This window comes from Dasypus novemcinctus, chromosome 27 (genome assembly GCF_030445035.2).
Source record: "Dasypus novemcinctus isolate mDasNov1 chromosome 27, mDasNov1.1.hap2, whole genome shotgun sequence".
Taxonomy (NCBI): domain Eukaryota; kingdom Metazoa; phylum Chordata; class Mammalia; order Cingulata; family Dasypodidae; genus Dasypus; species Dasypus novemcinctus.
The window spans coordinates 34059947-34077747 of record NC_080699.1 but is presented as its reverse complement, the minus strand read 5'-3'; the positions used below and the strand labels follow the sequence as shown (position 1 = coordinate 34077747).

The following is a 17801-nucleotide window of genomic DNA, read 5'->3' as shown; positions in this document are numbered from 1 at the left end:
CCCTCCAATTAGCTGCAGCCCCCTCCCAACCCCAACTTCTTCACCTCCGGGTTTCCATTCCACTCCAGCGGTGGGAGTGACATAGGATTGGGATGGAAGCATCAGATTTAAACCGAGGTTTAGGGTTCAAGAATTAAAGGAGATGATTGGAGTCATGGCTCCTGGAGGATTACCTTTAAGAAATCCCAGACGGATCGGGGTGACGGGTACGGGGTCAAGGTCAGGGCATTTCACTCCCGGGGTCTCCTCCCAGTTCTTCAGAGAGCTGAGGTCCCGGCAGGAAGCAGCGGTTTCCTCAAAGCTGCTTCCCTCCAGGGCAGAGTCTCTATCAAAAACAACCACAGCCGCCCTGCCCCGCCCCTCCTTCCCTCCGCCCTGAGCTCAGAGCTGCCGGACAAAGTGCTTGGGACCAGGACAGAGGCCTGGGAGCGGCCATGGGCTCTGGAGGAGGGGGTCTCCGGGGGGCCTGGCGGGCCCTGCCTCTCCTGCTCCTGCTCTTCCCGGGTGAGTGTGTCCCCCTCCTCCCAGACCTCCCTCGGTGGACAAGGGCTTCCAATGGCAGCAGGGGTGCCAGAGGTGTAGGTGCGAGAGGGAGGGAGAGGAGAGGAGAGGTGGGGTGCAGCGACCTGGGGGCCCTGTCCGGAGCCGGGCTGGGCTCAGCCTCCCTTCCCCTCCCAGGAGGCCTGGCCCAGGACTCCCCCCCCCAGATCCTCGTCCACCCCCAGGACCAGCTGCTCCAGGGCCCCGGCCCGGCCCGGATGAGCTGCCGCGCCTCGGGCCAGCCGCCCCCCACCATCCGCTGGCTGCTGAACGGGCAGCCCCTGAGCATGGTGCCCCCAGACCCGCACCACCTCCTCCCCGACGGGACCCTGCTGCTGCTGCGGCCCCCTGCCCGGGGACGGGCCCACGACGACCGGGCCCTCCCCACCGACCTGGGCGTCTACACGTGCGAGGCCAGCAACCACCTGGGCACGGCGGTCAGCCGGGGCGCCCGGCTCTCCGTGGCCGGTGAGGGAGCCGGGTGGGGGGCCCAGGGCGGTGCAAACCTGGATGAGATGCCCGGGCAGAGGGAGGTTTGGGAGACTTGGGAGACCAGGGAGGGGAGACTTGGGTGGGGGAGGGGGTGGCTCCTGACGGGGGCGTGGGGCCGAATGAACAGGGGTCGGCCAAGCAGGGCGGTGAGGTCGAACCAGGCAGGGGTGGGGAGGGGAGGACCGGGCCCTCCTCCTTGCCCACCCTCCACCCACCCCACAGTCCTGCGGGAGGATTTCCAGATCCAGCCTCGGGACAAGGTGGCCGTGGTGGGCGAGCAGGTGCTGCTGGAGTGTGGGCCACCCCGGGGCCACCCAGAGCCCACAGTCTCGTGGTGGAAGGACGGGAAACCCCTGGCCCTACAGCCAGGGCGACACACGGTGAGTGTGGCCCCCTTCCCCGCACCCCGAGGGACCGGCCCACCCTCCAGCTCCCCGTGCCCCGGTGAACTTGAGGGAGGTGCGGCAGTGGGGCCTGAAACCCCCTCCCCACTCAGAGCCCCTCCCCACATGGGAGCGGTCATGGCGTGCCTGGCCCTGACAGGTGTCCCGAGGCTCCCTGCTGGTGGCAAGAGCAGAGAAGAGCGACTCCGGAACCTACATGTGTGTGGCCACCAACAAGGCAGGACAGCGGGAGAGCCGGGCAGCCAGAGTATCTGTCCAGGGTAAGGGCAGGGTCAAGGCCAGGGTGGTGTGGTCTGGTTTGGGCTGGGCTAGGGCAGACAGGGCTCAGATGGCGGGGACCCCACTTGGGAGGAGGTTTCCCCATAGGAGAGCTCTGGACCCGGGAAATTGGGGGATATGGTTCCCCTGGGGCAGGCGACGTCCCCTCCTCAACTCCTCTGCTCTGGACAGAAGGCCCCAGCCCAGGCCCTTGCTCCCCGCAGAGCCCCAGGACTACAAGGAGCCCCTGGAGCTCCTGGCTGTGCGCATCCAGCTGGAGAACGTCACGCTGCTGGGCCCCGACCCCGCGAAGGGCCCCAGGCCTGGGCCTGCTGTGTGGCTCAGCTGGAAGGTGAGGCCCAGCTCCTGGGCAGCTCGGGAAGGGCTGGTCCCGGGCTCCTTGACCCCTGGCCCTTCCTCCTGCCTCCTCCCCCAGGTGAGCGGCCCGGCGGCACCTGCGCAGTCCTACACGGCCCTGTTCAGGGCCCAGCCGGCCGCAGGGGGCCAGGGCGCGCCGTGGGCGGAGGCCCTGCTGGCCGGCTGGCAGAACGCAGAGCTTGGGGGCCTGCACTGGGGCAGGGACTACGAGTTCAAGGTGAGACCGTCCTCCGGCCGGGCGCGAGGCCCCGACAGCAACGTGCTGCTTCTGAGACTTCCAGAACGAGGTCAGGGGCCGACTCCCCCAGGACATCAGCACACACTCTGGCCTCTCGTCTGGGGTCCCCTGGACCATCCCGCTCCAGTCTGGGGGGGGGGGGCGGGTCCTCCTCCTGGACTCCCCAAGGTCGGGCACACAGAGCTGCGAGAATCTCCTACCCCCACCACTGTGGGCTCGGACCTCCTGGGCTCTGACTCTGCCCCCCATTCCAGCTCTTTTCCCCAGAGTGGACTCCCGCAGCCCCCCTTACAGCCTCTCTTCCTCCCCTGCAGTGCCCAGCGCCCCTCCCCAGGAAGTGACCCTCAAGCCTGGCAATGGCAGCGTCCTAGTGAGCTGGGTCCCACCGCCCGCTGAAAAGCACAACGGCATCATCCGCGGCTACCAGGTACCTCCCACGAGCTGGCGCACTGCCTCCTAGCAATACGGGGCCACCCTTCTTCCCTGGAGCCCCCACACCCCTTGCCCTGGGCACTAAGAAACGGTGCCTGCACCGACGTTCCTACGTGTGGTTCCTGGACCAGCACCGTCAGCGTCCCCTGGGAGGCTGTGAGAAACGCAGGCTCTTGGGCCCCTCCCCAGCTCCTGAATCAGGATCTCGGGGATGGGGCCAGGCAACCCGTCCTCTAACAAATCCTTCAGACGAGGTTCTGAAGCACACTGAAGTTTGAGAACCACTCTTCTCCTTTTTTTCTCTCACTTTCTGTATCCTTGCCAACTTTTTTTTCTGTTTTGTTTTTAACTTTATTTTGTACATTTAATCATTGAAAATATAAACAATTATTTTCTTAAGATTTTATTTTTATTTATTTCTCTCCCTTTTCCCCCTCCCCTCCCCAGTTGTCTGCTCTCTGTGTCTATCTGCTGCGTGTTCTTCTTCGTCCGCGTCTGTTGTTGTCAGCAGCAAAGAAATCTGTGTTTCTTTTTGTTGTGTCATCTTGCTGCGTCAACTCTCCGTGTGGGCGGCACCATTCCTGGGCAGGCTGCACTTTCTTTCGCACTGGGCGGCTCTCCTTAGGGGCACACTCCTTGCACATGGGGCTCCCCTACGCGGGGGCACCCCTGCGTGGCACGGCACTCCTTGCGCGCATCAGCACTGTGCATGGGCCAGCTCCACACAGGTCAAGGAGGCCAGGAGTTTGAACCACGGACCTCCCATGTGGTAGGTGGACGCCCTATCCACTGGGCCAAGTCTGCTTCCCTATAATAATTAAAAACTAAAAGAAAACGCAGTTGAATAAAAGCCTACATTTCTCAATTAAATGTACTGGATAACCATAGATTTTTTTTTAACCACTCTTCTCAGTGGCATATTTTGGCTGATTACTTTTGCCCCTCTTCTGCAGTGCTAAAGAGAAATGTGTCCGGCTTTGTAGGGAGAAGGGACTAGGGCACGTGAGTGCATGGGGGGGCCGTGTCCCCAGGTGGACGGCAAGGCAGGATGGCCCCCTGCCCAGAGTCTGATCTGGAGGTGGAGGGCTCCGCTGCCAGGGAGCATTTGCCCACCTCTGCTTGCACCCCAGGTCTGGAGCTTGGGCAACACCTCACTGCCCCCGGCCAACTGGACCGTGACGGGCGAGCAGACGCAGCTGGAGATCGCCACCCGCCTGCCAGGCTCCTGCTGTGTGCAGGTGGCCGCCGTCACCGGCGCTGGGGCCGGGGAGCCCAGCAGCCCTGTCTGCCTCCTCTTAGGTGAGGCAGTGCTCCCGGGCCCCACCCAAACCACTCGCCTGTCAATCCCCTTTCCTGCCCTCCTCCCTCCCAGCTCCCACGTCCACACTTCCAGCTCCTTCCCCTTGCCTGACCCTCCGGGTCTCCCTGCCCCTGAGCTCCAAATCCCATATAGAGCAGGCCATGGAGCAGGCCGCCCAAGAACCCAGTGACCGCGGGCCCTGGAGCCTGGAGCAGCTGAGGGCCACCCTGAGTCGGCCGGAGGTCATCGCCAGCGGGGCCGTCGTGCTGTGGCTGCTGCTGCTGGGCACTGCCATGTGCATCCACCGCCGGCGCCAAGCTGGGGTGCACCTGGGCCCAGGTGAGAGGGCAGGGGTCCCGGGTGGTCAGGCAGCCCCTGGCTGGAGCCAGAACACTCCGAGGGGGTTAGATCCAGGTGGTAGAGCCCGGATTGAGCCTTCCTCCTGTCCTCTCCCAGGTCTGTACAGATATACCAGTGAGGACGCCATCCTAAAACACAGGTGAGCGAGGACAGGGGCCCTGGGATGGGGCAGGGGGCCAAGGGACGGCGGAGCTGGGGCAGAGAATTGGCGGCAGTTCCAGTCTATCCTTCTGCCAGGCAGTTAGGGACCCTAGTAGGTCAATCTCTTCTGAGCCCTGAGTGAGAATTAATTTCTCTTTAACCTGCGTCCCTATTGCACCGCTTGACAGATTGACTAAACAGACACTCTTGAAAGTTTAGTGGCTCTGCCCAAGGCTACACAATACTGGCTTTCTGAACTCTCAATCCAGTGCTTTTGTTTCCAACTCTCATTAACACAGGGTTCTTAGCCTATTTTGTCCTGCGGACCCCTTTGCCAGTCAGGTGAAAACCACAGACCCCTTACTGAGTCCACACTACACTGTGTATTATTTAATAAATGCATCACACCCATGCCAACACATCCCCACAAGAATAATGTTTATTTGAATTTCCATTCAAGCTCACGGGCCCCTTGTCCAGCACCCTGCACTGACACATACTGCTCTCTCCTACTGTCTCTCCCTGTCATCAGAGAACACCTAGCACGAGAGGGCCGGGCCTCATCTTCCCGGTACCCCCAGTGTCTACCTAGCAGTGTCTTTGCATTTGGAAACTACTACCTATTGCATCCTTTCCTTCACTAAATCCACCTGCAGTTCCAGCAGAGGGCGATTTGCCCCCAGCAGATCCTGGCATGGTTCTCAAAACCAGGGCCAGCCTGTAAGGACTTTTGTTCCAGTGGATCTGGGCTGCCAGCGCAGGTCTGAGGTTGTAAGATAAGATCTAAGAGAGAAAGCATCCTTTTTCTCCTCCTGGCAGGGTTTCACACTAAGGACCCATGTGCAGCTGTCTGCCCCACCTTCTCCTGCTCTGTATTTTCTTTGTGTGTAGGTTTTTTTTTTTTTTAAGTAAAATAGATTACATAAATGTTACATTAAATATATAGGGAATTCCTATATGCCCCACTCCTTACACCTCCCACTTTTCCCCACATTAACAATATCCTTCATTCGTGAGGTACATTCATTGTAATTGATGAACACTTTGGAGCATTGCAAATAAGTGTGAATTATAGTTGACGTGTTAGTTTATACTCTTTCCCACACAATTATGTAGGTTATGGCAAGATATGTAATGGCCTGTATCTGTCTTTGCAGTGTCATTCAGGACAATTCCCAAGTTCCAAAAATGCCCCTGGATTATACCTTTTTTCCCTCTCCCTGCCCTCAGAACCTCCAGTGGCCACTGCCTCAACCTCAGTAAGTTCTTCCATTGCTAGAATCACAGTAAGTCTGCAGTAGAGTAACAGTAAGTCCACTCTAGTCCATAGTTCATTCCCCAATCCTGAGGATTCTGGGATGGTGATGCCAGGTCCACCTCCAATTGAGAGGGGCTTCAGTCTGTACAGCTGATGGATGGACTCTCCTGCTTGCAGTGGTAGGCTCTCTCTGTTCCTAGGAGTGGTCATTGTCCAGCCTTACCTCCTTGTTAGTTGTCCTGGGTGCATCCAATGAACTGGAGTCCTTCTCTGAATCTTGTCAGATTTCATCTGGGAGTCTCCATGGTCAGGTCTGCATCTTTCAAAAGCTGTTTATCATGCACTTACTGTGTGTCATGCAAGCCCAGGCCTTGGGCTGCCACTTCATTCAGAGAGTGAGTCAGTTGGTGTCTCAGCTAAGAGCAAGGTTCCAAGCTGGTGGTGCCATTTTCCTGGGTTCTTCTGTGCTCACTGGCCCTTCTCTTCCAGCTTCCTCTTGGGCTTTCTCTGCTCACCTGGGACCTTTCCCCTTGTTCTTGAGTCTCCCACCCAATCTTTTGTTCATGCAACTATCTCCACCCACCAGGAACGTGCAGCCTAGGGCAAGGTTTCTTAACGAGGGTTCCAGGAGCTTGAATTGAAATTCAAAAATCATTGTTCTTGTGGGGACGTGTTGGTGTGGATGTGATGTATTTATTAAATAACATACAGTGTAGTGTGGGCTTAAAGGGGTCCATAGTGTTCACCTGACTGGCAAAGGGATCCGTGGAACAAAAGAGGTTAAGAACCCCTGATCTCGGGAGAGAAAGCTGTGCTGTGTATGAATGCAGTCAGGTGTTGGCAGTGCCCCGAAAGAAGTGTGTGTAAGATACATGAGGCGGTGAGGTGGGGAGACAAGGAGGAGAAGGCGCGAGAGAGCAACAAGAAAGAGCCTGCCTGTGCATCAGGAAGACAAGCCACGTGGTCTGGCTGGGGTCACCGGATGTGAGATGGGTCAGCACAAAAGATAAAGGTCAGGAGCTGGGAGTTGTGTCAGTCACACGAGGCAGCTGGGCCCTGCCTTAGCAAGCAGGGAGCCACGGAAGGCTTTAGGCAGAGAAGCACCTTGGTCAGATCCCTGTTCCTGAAGGCTCCCTTAGGCAGCCAGCAGGGCGCGAGGTTCCCAGGCGAGAAGGCCAGAGGCAGAGAGAGACCGAAGCCCGCGCAGCAAGCTCCTGCCTTGCTCATGGACCCCTGGTTAAGAAACCCCATGTGTATTAGTCGGCCAAAGGGGTGCTGATGCGAAATACCAGAAATCTGCTGGGCGTTATAAAGGGCATTTATTTGGGGTAGGAACTATCAGATACCAGGCCATGAAGCATAAGTTACTTTCCTCACCAAAGTCTATTTGGAGCAAGATGGCTGCCGAAGTCTGCGAGGGTTCAGGCTTCCTGGGTTCCTACATTCCTGGGGCTTCTTTACTCTGGTTTCAAGTTTCCTTCTTTCTGGAGCTGGCATCTCTTTCCTCTGTGAGCTGACTTCCCATCAAACTCGAACATCAAAACTCCAACATCAGAAACCCTGAACTCTGTCCTTTGCCATGCCTTTTATCCCCTTGGTGGGTGGGGACTCAATGCCCTAATCGTAACTCAGGTACAGATCAGATTACAAACATAACCCAATATTTCTTTTTGGAATTCATCGATAATATCAAACTGCTACACCGTGTAATCTCACAGCATCGCCCTTCCATGGAAGAAGGTGCTGTCCCCATTTTACAAATGAGGAAGCCGGGGACTCGGCCAGGCTGAAAGGACCCAGGGCTGCCCAGCTAGCCTGTGGCGGAGGCAGCCTTTCAAACCAGGCGTGTCCGGCTCCAGATCTCGTTCTTTTTGCCTCCGTGCACGCAGCCGTCTCTCATTCACACCTCCTCGCTCTGGGGGCCTTGGACTTTCCCTGATCCCAGAAGAGAAAGGGGGCACTGAGCTTGGGGCACCAGGGAAAGTCTGGGGAGTGAGGATGAGGCCGGCGGGCCTTCGCGTCAACCCCTCCTGCTGCCCTCCGAGCGGGAGGTCTTGGTCAACTGAGTCCTCACTCAGCCCGCGTCTCCCCACCCCACTACTGCCCACCACTGCCCAGGATGGACCAGACGGACTCCCCCTGGCTGGCCGACACCTGGCGCTCCACCTCCGGCTCTCGGGACCTAAGCAGCAGCAGCAGCCTCAGCAGCCGTTTGGGAGCCGAGCCCCGGGACCCACCAGACGGCCGGCGCTCCCGTGAGCACGCCCAGACTGGCAGGCGCTGGGCGGCCGACGGGGTGCGGAGTGGGGGGGCCTGGGACAGCGCGCGATGCCCACGATCCCCCTGCCACTTCCATTGCAGTGCTCTCCTGGGAACCCCGAAGCCCCGGCGTGCCCCTGCTTCCAGACACCAGCACGTTCTACGGCTCCCTCATGGCCGAGCTGCCCTGCGGCCCCCCGGCCCGGCCGAGCCCCCAGACCGCGGCTGCCAGGCGCCTGCCGCCCCAGCTGGCCCGGCTCTCCAGCCCCTGGCCCAGTTCCGACAGCCTCTGCAGCCGCAGGGGCGTCTCCTCTCCTCGCCTGTCCCTGACCCCTGCAGAGGCTTGGAAGGCCAAAAAGAAGCAGGGTAAGGCTGGGCAGGCATAGCCCGAGGCTCATGGTAGGAGGGACCAGGAGGGGGCCACGGGGGGAGTGCCACCTGTGACCTTGAAGCCGGGTGTGGGTGGCACCCCACCCACCGCCTCCATTCTCCTTCCTGGTGGGCCCCACTCCCCAGAGCAGCCACCTGGAGTGTGCACGCTTTCCGCTGGCTTTCCTTTACACTGTGGCCCTCCTTGTTTCATGTTGGCCACACGAAGCATGAACTGCAGCCAGCCCAATGCAGCAAACCTTTAATAAGTGCCACTGTATGCCCAGCATAAGGGGCACAGAGCACGCGAGTGCAGCCCTTGCCCTCTAAGGGTTCACAGTCTGACGGAAGGAGCTGGTTGGATGCGCGTAATTCTGCGGCCTGGCAGAACGTGGCTTGTGCTGGAAGGAAGCCTCTTGGTGGGTTACGTGGGGACCTGCTCTGGCACCTGACCCCCGACTCACCTCCCACAGAAGAATGCCAATAGCTTTTCTGGGTCAAATTTCTCCTCTTTTGACTTTCCAGAGAGAAGTAAGTACATTTCTTTCTGTTGATTTGGCAACTACTATAGAGTAGGGGCCTGACTTGATTTGTTATTTCATTTAGTACTGGCAACATATTGGCTAGCTATTCCATTATTTTATAGATAGGGTCAGAATAACTGGGTAACTTGTATTCAAAATCCCACGAGTCAATCAGCTGTGGATAATCCACCTCCAAAGACTACTCTGAATCTCTGGGAGCTCCCTTGGGAAATCCTGCTCTTCAGCTTTTCCTTCTGCTCAGAACATGGACCTGCACCCTCCTTGCTATCTCCATAAGTCCTCTGCACTGATTACTAAGACTTAACAAATGCTCTAGAGCCAATACTTCATTGTTGGTATTTAATTTACTTTATTGCCATTCTAACCATGCCCAAACATAAACTCAGTGGCACCCATCACTGTGCTGTGCCACAAGCACGCCATTCATTCACCGCTGAAAACTTCTCATGACCCCAAACAGAAACTCTGTACCTTTTGAGCAATAATCCCCCATTTCCCCTTCTCCCAGCCCCTAGTGAACTCTCATCTACTTTCTCTTTCTAGAGTTTGCCTATTCCAGATCTTTCATATATGTTGACTCATACAATATATGTCCTTTTGTGTCTGCCTTACTTCACTCAACATCTTCAAGGTTCATCCATGTTGTCCCATGTATCAGAACTTCATTCCTTTTTACAGCTGAATACTATTCCATTGTGTGTATATACGACATTTGGTTTATCCATGCGTCAGGTGATAGACACTTAGGTTGTTACCAATTTTTGGCTATTGTGAATAATGTTCTTATGAATTTTGTCATGCATGTGTCTGAGTCCTGCTTTCAATTCGTTAGGGTATATACCCAGAAGTGGCATCGCCAGGTCATATGGTAAATCTGTTTAAATGTTTGAGGGACTGCTAAGCTATTTTCCACAGCTGAACCATTTTACATTCCCACCAGCAAAGCACCAGCAATGTTCCACTTTCTCCACATTTGTTAATGTCCATTCTTAAAAAATTAATAGCCTTCCTAGTAGGTGTGAAGTGGTATCTCATTGTGGTTATGATTTGCATTTCCTTAATGGCCAATAACATTGAGCGTCTTTATTGGCCATTTGTATATCTTCTTTTATGGGCAGTTCTTAAAGAGGGTTCCAACCCTGAGATGAGGCTTCCTTCCTTGCAGTTGAGGTCCTCACCTGATCCCATGTCTCCTCACCCCAGCCCCTACCCCACCCACAACCCAGGATGATCTACTCTTTTTATTTATTTATTTATTTTTTATTTCTCTCCCCTACCCCCCTACCCCCCCCCAGTTGTCTGTTCTCTGTGTCTATTTGCTGCGTGTTCTTCTTTGTCCGCTTCTGTTGTTGTCAGCAGCACAGGAATCTGTGTCTCTTTTTGTTGCATCATCTTGTTGTGTCAGCTCTCCGTGTGTGCGGCGCCATTCCTGGGCAGGTTGCACTTTCTTTTGTGCTGGGCGGCTCTCCTTAGAGGGTGCACTCCTTGCGCGTGGGGCTCCCCTATGCAGGGGACACCCCTGCGTTGCAGGGAACTCCTTGTGCACATCTGCACTGCGCATGGGCCAGCTCCACACGGGTCAAGGAGCCCCGGGGTTTGAACCACGTACCTCCCATGTGCTAGATGGACGCCCTAACCACTGGGCCAAGTCTGCTTCCCAGGATGATCTATTCTTTTGCTTACCTCAGTTTCTCTATTGTTAGACCTCATCCAGAACCCTGTCTCTCAAATGACCCCCTGGGCCAGGTGAAAACTGCCATCTAATTCTGACTCTCCTCACCTTGTGCTTATTTCCATTCACTCATTCATTCACTCATTTATTCAACAAATACTATTGAATATCTATGGGCGGGGCCCTTGCCCTGCCTGGGTGACAGCAGCACATTTTCCTCTTCTAAGGCTCCTCTCCCTGTCCGCTGACTCTCCCATCACACCTGGCATTGTCTGGGACTCCCTGCTTTTTGTCTTCCCCTCTCAGCTCTACTAGACAGTCCAGCCCATCTCCCCAAGTGAGAGACACTCGGGTTTCCCAGGCCTGGCTGGAGCCACATGAGATATTTGCAATGTGAGAAATGGAAGTTAACACATTCTCTAAGGAAAGCAGAAATATTTTCCTCCACAGAGCCAAAATTCATTAGAAGAGTAGCGAAGTGAGGATAAATAGATCAGGACGATTGGAATGTATACTCTAAAGAAAAAAGAAAGTTTTTTCAAATGCCTGTTAAGGGCCAGGAACTTTCCAATCTGTTTTAATTTAGTTGGCCAAGCCACCATTTGAAATGAATGTTTACAAATCCTAAAACAGGCTCAGAGAGGTTAATGGATGTGTCTGAGGTCCCACAGCGAACACCTGGCTGAACCAGGCCGTGAGTGTGGACTTCTGACGGTACCTAGGGCTCCTTCCTCCCCGGTGCTGCCTGGACACGGTGGGAGTGGAGAGGATTAAAAAAGGTTCTTCTCTCTTTTCTCTGGACTCAAGACCCACAGGCTTGATGGAATCACAAGGCTAAAGGGAGAGCCCGTGCCCAGGGTTCAAAAGGCCCCCCTTGGCTCGTCCCCTGACGGTGGGCTCTTTCCTTGCAGAGCTGCACCAGGCCAACAGCTCCCCGCTGCTCCGCGCCAGCCACCCCATGGAGCTCTGTGCCTGGGAGTTGGGGGGTAGAGGCTCCAAGAACCTTTCCCAAAGCCCAGGTGAGAGGGAAGGTGAGAAAGCGAGGCAGGATGTCGGGCCCACCTGCCCAGGCCCCTCCCTCTGGCTTCTCCTGCCCGAGGACGTCCTGGCTGGGTGGACAGGCAGGCTGGGCTCCCGGGCTGCTGGGGGCACTGCCATCCTTATGCTCAGACTGCTGTCCCCCAGGAGCTTTGCCCCGAGCTCTGGTTGCCTGGCGGGCCCTGGGACCCCAGCTCCTCAGCACCTCGAATGAGCTGGCTACTCGCCCTCTGCCCCCGACACCGCCCTCTCCTCATGGAACCCCCACTCGGAGTCAACACACCCAGTAAGAAGAGGGGGCACAGGGCAGGGCGCCGTGCTGGGAAGTCGGGGGTGGGTGGGGGAGGCCCCATGGGATTGGAGAGGCTGAGAGGGGTGGGCAGGGACCTAAGAAGTGCACTAAGCCTCCTGCATTGCTCTCTTACCTCCGCCAGGCACGCCGTGGAACCCCAAGCTCCCTCCTCCCTCCCACTGCCAGCAGTCCCCATTCCCACCTCCGTCCCCTCCCCTCCCCCCAGCCCCCCCAGCCCCCAGGCCTCTTCCCTCTCTGGTCCCAGTCCAGCTTCCAGTCGCCTGTCCAGCTCTTCACTGTCATCTCTGGAGGAGGATCAGGACAGTGTGCTGACGCCCGAGGAGGTGGCCTTGTGCCTGGAGCTCAGTGAGGGTGAAGAGACCCCCAGGTGAGTAGCCCAAAGAATAACCAAAGAACTACAGAGAAGCATGCTACAGGAGTCTGTGTCTCTTCAGCCACCCTTCCTCAACCAGAAAGTTTCCGCTCCCAGCCCCCCATCCCACCCTAACCATTGTACACCCCACCCCCACTTTGCCTCTTCCTAGGAACAGTGTCTCTCCTGTGCCAAGAGCTCCGTCACCCCCCGTCACCTACGGGTATATCAGCGTCCCAACGTCCTCGGAGCTAGCAGACATGGGCAGGGCTGCAGGAGGGGTGGGGTCCGAGGCGGGTGGCCTGTTGTGTCCACCTCGGCCCTGCCCCACCCCCACGCCCAGCGAGGGCTCCTTGGCCAATGGTTGGGGCTCGGCCTCTGAGGACAACGCTCCCAGCGCCAGAACCAGCCTCGTCAGCTCCTCGGATGGCTCCTTCCTTGCTGACGCCCACTTTGCCCGGGCTTTGGCCATGGCCGTGGATAGTTTTGGCTTTGGTCTGGAGCCCAGGGAGGCCGACTGTGTCTTCACTGGTACGTGAGATCACCCGTGTCTTACCCTGCACGATCCACCCACCCAGAGTGGACGTGGCTCCTGTAACTCTCCCTTCTCCCCAACCAAGAGACAAGGCTTCATCATCGTCATGGTCCCCATCCTCTTCTTCATCCTCCTCATCATCATTATCATCTCCTTCATCTTCATTGTCATCAAAACAGTTTTGATCCAATAATTATTATATCCCAAGCACTATAAGTGCTTTATATATATTTACTATTAACAACTCTGTAAGGAATATTCTTTATCCCTCTTTTCCAAAGGAGGAAACTCTGAGACAGATTGATTAACTTGTCCAAGGACACCCATAAGAAAAAGTGCTCAAAGTTCACTTCTAAAGCCTCAAGGCCACCAACTGTCTCGTCCATTTCCCTGCCTCCAGGACTGTCCTCTGACTGAGTCATGGGTCTCCAGGGAAGGTGGCTCCATAGCCTTTTCAACTACCCTAGCCCAGGGTTTCACACGCCTCCTCGCCGTGGAAAGCTCCCTTTCCTCTCTGTCCTTAGCTGGGCTTCCTCTTGCCTCGCCCATGGCTGGGCTGAGGAGCAAATGGACTCCCCCCCTTGCATATTTAGCAGAGTGGGACCACCATCTCATGTCAACAGAAGGTAGCTCAGGGTCCCCTGTGTGTATTTGGCATCCCCTTCCCCATATACCCTGTCAGACCCCATGCCCACCTTACTGTCTTATTGCCTCTTACTCTACCCTTTGTCCCCAAAGGAAAAAAAAAACCAAGCTTGCAGTCAGTGGGAGGACAAGGATTACCTAGGGCAGAAGTGCCTAGATGCCCAGGGAGTGGGGAGGTGGATAAATGGAAGGGATGGCTGGAAGGCCAGAGCTGGGCTGGGCGTTAACTGTTGAAGTTCTCCGAAGAGACCACGGGCCATCTGGCTTTCCCTGGGGACTGGGCCACTGGAACCGATGGGGTGAGTTTAAACTAGGCTTGGTGTGCCAGGAGCCCTCTGCCATAAGGTGGTCCTCAGGGTGGCAGGCCCACCCCCCAGATGCCTCTACCTCCCCGACAGATGCCTCGTCTCCTCCTTCTCCCCGGGATGACCTCTTCCTCGCCCCTGCCCCATCCCTGCCCACGTGGGAATGGAGGTCAGACTGGCTAGAAGACTTGGAGAACAACCACATCCTGCGGCTGGGGAGGGGGCTACCTGCCTGGCCTGCCGAGCCTCGGATCTCGTCCCAGAGACGCCGGCTCAGCTCTCCTGCGCCCGGGGCCGGCGGTGAGTGTCGGGCTGCCTGGCTCAGGTGGCCATCTGGACCGGAGGGGCCCCGGGCTCTGGCAGGGGAGGGAAGGAGCAGGGGGACCATCTCCACGCTCCCTACAGACGCCTCCTGAGGGGTCCTGAGTCTGCCCAGAAGCAAATCGGAGCCGTCTCTCCTGTCGCGCGCCAGGCCTGCGCCGTGGACCCTGCGCCTTGACCTGTGCTTCTCCGCCTTTGGGGTCCCCCTCCTCTTGCCTCCAGGAGGGCTCTGCCTCAGGGAATTTGAAAACAAAATAAACATGAAGCAGCTCTGGAGGCCTCAGGACGCAAAGCAGTCCTCTCCACATCAGGTTCCCAGCCCTGGCTTCGCCCCCCCCCCCCCCCCCCCCCGCATTGGCCTAAGAGGCAGCCCTTTCCCCTAATTCCCCCCACCCGCTTGGGATCGCAGGAAGTAGAGGAGCCAGAGGTGTCTTCTCAGAGAACAACAGCTGCCAGTGGAGGAGGGGTGTGGAGGAAGGGGCTTCTCAGAGAACCGCCCCCCTCAGCCTTACCAGGACATTGCTGGAGAGGCGACCCCCAATGTCCCCCCCACACCATGTAAATGAAATAGGGAGGAGTGCTCCTTGGGCAGGAAAGACCTCCTCAGTGGCGAGGCGAAGGGGTCAAAACTGAGGCTAGGGAGGAAACTGAAGGCAAGGGGATGTGAGAATGTGGGACAAACGACCCTCCTCATGCCACTGTCACAAGGAACTTAAAGAATTTGACATCGTAAAACTGAAGTAACCTGAGTTCTGTGAGATCATTCCTTGGGGTGCCGTTTGGGGTGGGGGAGGCACGAGGGGACATGGGAGGAGCTGTCTGAGTTAGGAAGGAATCAAGCATTCATTGACACTCCGGCTGTGTCACCCAATAGTGCTCTGCAGTTGAGGGGAAGGGAGGAGCAGGGGATTTGGGGGGCCTGCTGGTTCTGGCAACTTATCCTAAGATGACAACTCATGCTTTCAGAGATCCTAGGCCTCCCACCCCCAAAAGATCAGTCCCAGATGAATTGTTAAAACAGGCAAAGTAGTGAAATTCCACAAAAGGTAGGGCCACCTTTAATGGTGGGCCAGTGAACGATCTTTCCAGAAAAACCACCCAGTAGAGAAGGGCCCAGGGAGCAGGGTCCTGAGCCAGGGTCCTGAGCCAGAGAAAGCTCCTGGAGGGCAGGTGGGTCAGTCTTCCTCCCGTGGTGGGAAAGGTCTAGGGCGGAACCCACAGGCTGGGGGTGAGGTAGGGTGCTGCAAAGCAGGCAGGAGCCACCAGAAAACGCCATCAGGGAGGCCAGCCCGGAAGCAGGCTCTGAAAGGGAGTCATCCTCCCCGGAAGCCACTCTAGAGTTAAGAGACAGAGCGAGGGCGTCTCCAGCCTCGTGTGTCAGGCCAGAGTTTCATGATCTCAGGATGAGGAATCCAAGCTCCAGGTACACGGCCAGTCCTCTCCATTCGCTTTTCCTTTTTTTGATTTTGTTTTTCTTTGAGCTTCCTGGTAAAATTCCTTTTGAAAACATTGCAACTGTGTTTGCCAGACATAAGGGAGAGAGGCATTGCACACGCTGGGGTCAGCGTGTCGAGAGGGGTCAGGCTCGAGCCTCCCCGCTGGAGAGTGGAGAGCAGGCACCAGCGAGAGGGGAGAGCAGGAGAGAAGGCCACAAAACCTTTGGGGGTGCAAACAGGGGCCCTCTGTGTGAGGAAGGGATGGGGAAATGTGGCATTCAGGATCAAAGTGTTTTAAACGCCACACCCGCCAAACGCACGCCTGGACCTGCTCGGCCGAGAGGTACCAGTCTGCACACACCCACAGTGACAGACAGTTGGGGGTTGTGGAAAAGCTTCCCCCATCAACTTTCACGGAGTGTTTTTTAAAATATCATCAAAAAAAAAAAAAAAAGATAGATAAATAAAATTTAAAAAAAGAAAAAGATTATCATTGTCAAGGGCATGTTCCCTTACAGAAGAGCAGATACACCTCAGAGAAAGCGCATTAAGGCAGAGTCTGGCTGCACTCTCCAAAGGTGGGACAGGTTTCTCATTATTGGCAACTTGGAAAGTCCATATGGCTGGGATTGGGGGGTGTCCCAGGCCCTTTGGGAGGGAGGACGACTCGGTCTCTTCACACTGTCCTCACCTTGTGCTTTGACAGATGCAGCTCAGAAGGAGGAGTAAAGCTACTACAGTGCGCTGACACCCAGCCCCGCAGCCCCCACCCCTTCCCGACATCCTGCTCAAAGCCAGCCCAGCCAGGCTCAGGGCCAAGATCAGACTCTCTTTATTGCCTTTTTTTTTTTAACAAACGGCTCTTCATTGGCTCTCTGGCTTCTAAGCCTCTTCCTCAGGGATGCCCAGAGCCCCACGCATCATTGCTGGGAGGGAAAAGAGGGACCCATCCCTGCTCCTCTTTGCTCACACCCTCATTCACAGGGTGAGGGGCTCCCCGGCAGACGCCTGGCCCAGGGACAGCCACTTCCCCCTGGAGCTCCGGACATTCTCATTGCCTCCAGCGTCATCTGGGTTCCTAGAGAGAGAAGAAAGTGACTCTGAAAGCCTTGGCAAACAGGACCGAGGAGGGCACAGGCCTCTCGGCCCCCTGGGGAGCACAGGCTTCTCTGTTGTGCGTCATCCTGCCCCGCCCCTCTCGCCACCCCCCTTCCCTCTAGCTCACTGGGCGCCTCCTTTGGCCCTCGTCCCTTGGCCCCCCCTCTCGTTTTCCTGGCACCCCGAATCCCCACCTCTCGGCGCTTCTGTCCTGGCCTCTGGCTCTGGCTCCGGCTGCGGCTCCGGCCAGGCCCGCGGGAGCCCCGAGAGCTGCCGGAGCCTCGGGAGGAGTTGCTGCCGGCCGTGGAGCAGGTGCTGGTGCCCTGGCCCCGGGACAGGAAGCTCGGCCTGCTGCACGGGGGCCAGGCCTCTTCCGCTGCATGGAGAGGGGGGAGCTGGGCCCGGGCAGGTGGCAGGACGTCACCACCCCCCAACCTTCCCACCCTGACCGTAAGCCCAGCTCTGAGAGAAGAGTCCAGGGACAGCCCGGGGGTCAGGCCATCCTGCTGCCAATGGCCTTGGCTTAACAGGGGCAGAAATTCCCAAGCAGAGAGAGCCTAGGGGTGGAGGGACACAGTTCCAGACCCCGGTCTCTCCTCTGGCCTTCAGCCAACCAGGGGTCTTCAGAGACTTTTGCTCAGGAAGTGCTGGAAGAACGAGGGAGCCGTTGGCATTGATCAAAGACCCGGACCCAGCTGAAGGTCAGGGGTGAGAATCGATGGCTCTGTGCTACGATTAGCCTCTGATCACAAACCTAGCTTCTCCAGGTCCCGGCCGGCCCTCCAGCCTGCCGGCCCCCTTACCATCCCGGCGGGTGCCCTGCTGGGCCCCCAGGGGCACCACCTGCACCCCTCTCCTTTCCCCACTTCGCTCCCGCTCCAAGGAGTTGATGCTGCCGGCTGGTCTCAGCTCCAAGGCCCAGCTCTCGTCTTCCTCTGGTGGCGGCAGGGGCGGCGGGGGCAAGTCTGGGGAGAGGCCTGTGCTCAGCAGTGTCTCCTGCTTCTCGCCATCCTCGTCTTTCTCCCACCCCATCCCCTGCACCCTGAGCTGCGTGCGAGAGAGTGAACAGTCCATGATTTGCGTTCACCTGCCCCCTTCCTCCACCCCCAGCG

The 17801-nt window shown here is 57.1% G+C and overlaps 2 protein-coding genes across 7 annotated transcripts in view; one reads left to right on the top strand and one right to left on the bottom strand.

Annotated features, from left to right (window-relative positions):
• The first annotated feature begins 337 nt into the window (after window positions 1–337).
• Window positions 338–16463, top strand: ROBO4 (roundabout guidance receptor 4). 6 transcript variants are annotated; one of them, XM_058289334.2, is made up of 18 exons: window positions 338–504; window positions 679–1008; window positions 1255–1412; window positions 1576–1696; window positions 1919–2046; window positions 2131–2359; window positions 2625–2737; window positions 3873–4041; window positions 4196–4381; window positions 4499–4541; window positions 7920–8056; window positions 8163–8426; window positions 11558–11665; window positions 11832–11970; window positions 12119–12364; window positions 12522–12880; window positions 13928–14134; window positions 16298–16463. In XM_058289334.2, the coding sequence occupies exons 1-18, from the start codon at window positions 435–437 to the stop codon at window positions 16318–16320; spliced, it is 3030 nt and encodes a 1009-aa protein (XP_058145317.1). In that variant the 5' UTR covers window positions 338–434; the 3' UTR covers window positions 16321–16463. The 6 variants fall into 6 exon arrangements, with proteins under 6 accessions (XP_058145317.1, XP_058145316.1, XP_058145315.1 ...); XM_058289333.2 differs by having other exon boundaries at window positions 11558–11677; XM_058289332.2 differs by lacking the exon at window positions 16298–16463 and adding an exon at window positions 14307–14895.
• The window catches only part of ROBO3 (roundabout guidance receptor 3), a 14435-nt gene continuing 13034 nt past the window's right edge, over window positions 16401–17801 (bottom strand). The window contains exons 25-27 of the mRNA XM_012529333.3: window positions 17493–17654; window positions 16884–17065; window positions 16401–16669 (exon numbers count right to left, since the gene is read on the bottom strand). Of these exons, the coding sequence (XP_012384787.2) occupies window positions 16658–16669; window positions 16884–17065; window positions 17493–17654 (356 nt within the window). The 3' untranslated portion in view covers window positions 16401–16657. The remainder of the gene's footprint in view (window positions 16670–16883; window positions 17066–17492; window positions 17655–17801) is intronic.

Excerpts from the sequence above, each read along its gene's own strand:
- ROBO4 (XM_058289331.2), top strand. The coding sequence starts at position 435 with ATGGGCTCTGGAGGAGGGGGTCTCCGGGGGGCCTGGCGGGCCCTGCCT. Across the intron at positions 2,047-2,130 it reads CTGTGTGGCTCAGCTGGAAG|GTGAGCGGCCCGGCGGCACC; the intron begins GTGAGGCCCAGC and ends CTCCTCCCCCAG. Across the intron at positions 4,382-4,498 it reads TGGGGTGCACCTGGGCCCAG|GTCTGTACAGATATACCAGT; the intron begins GTGAGAGGGCAG and ends GTCCTCTCCCAG.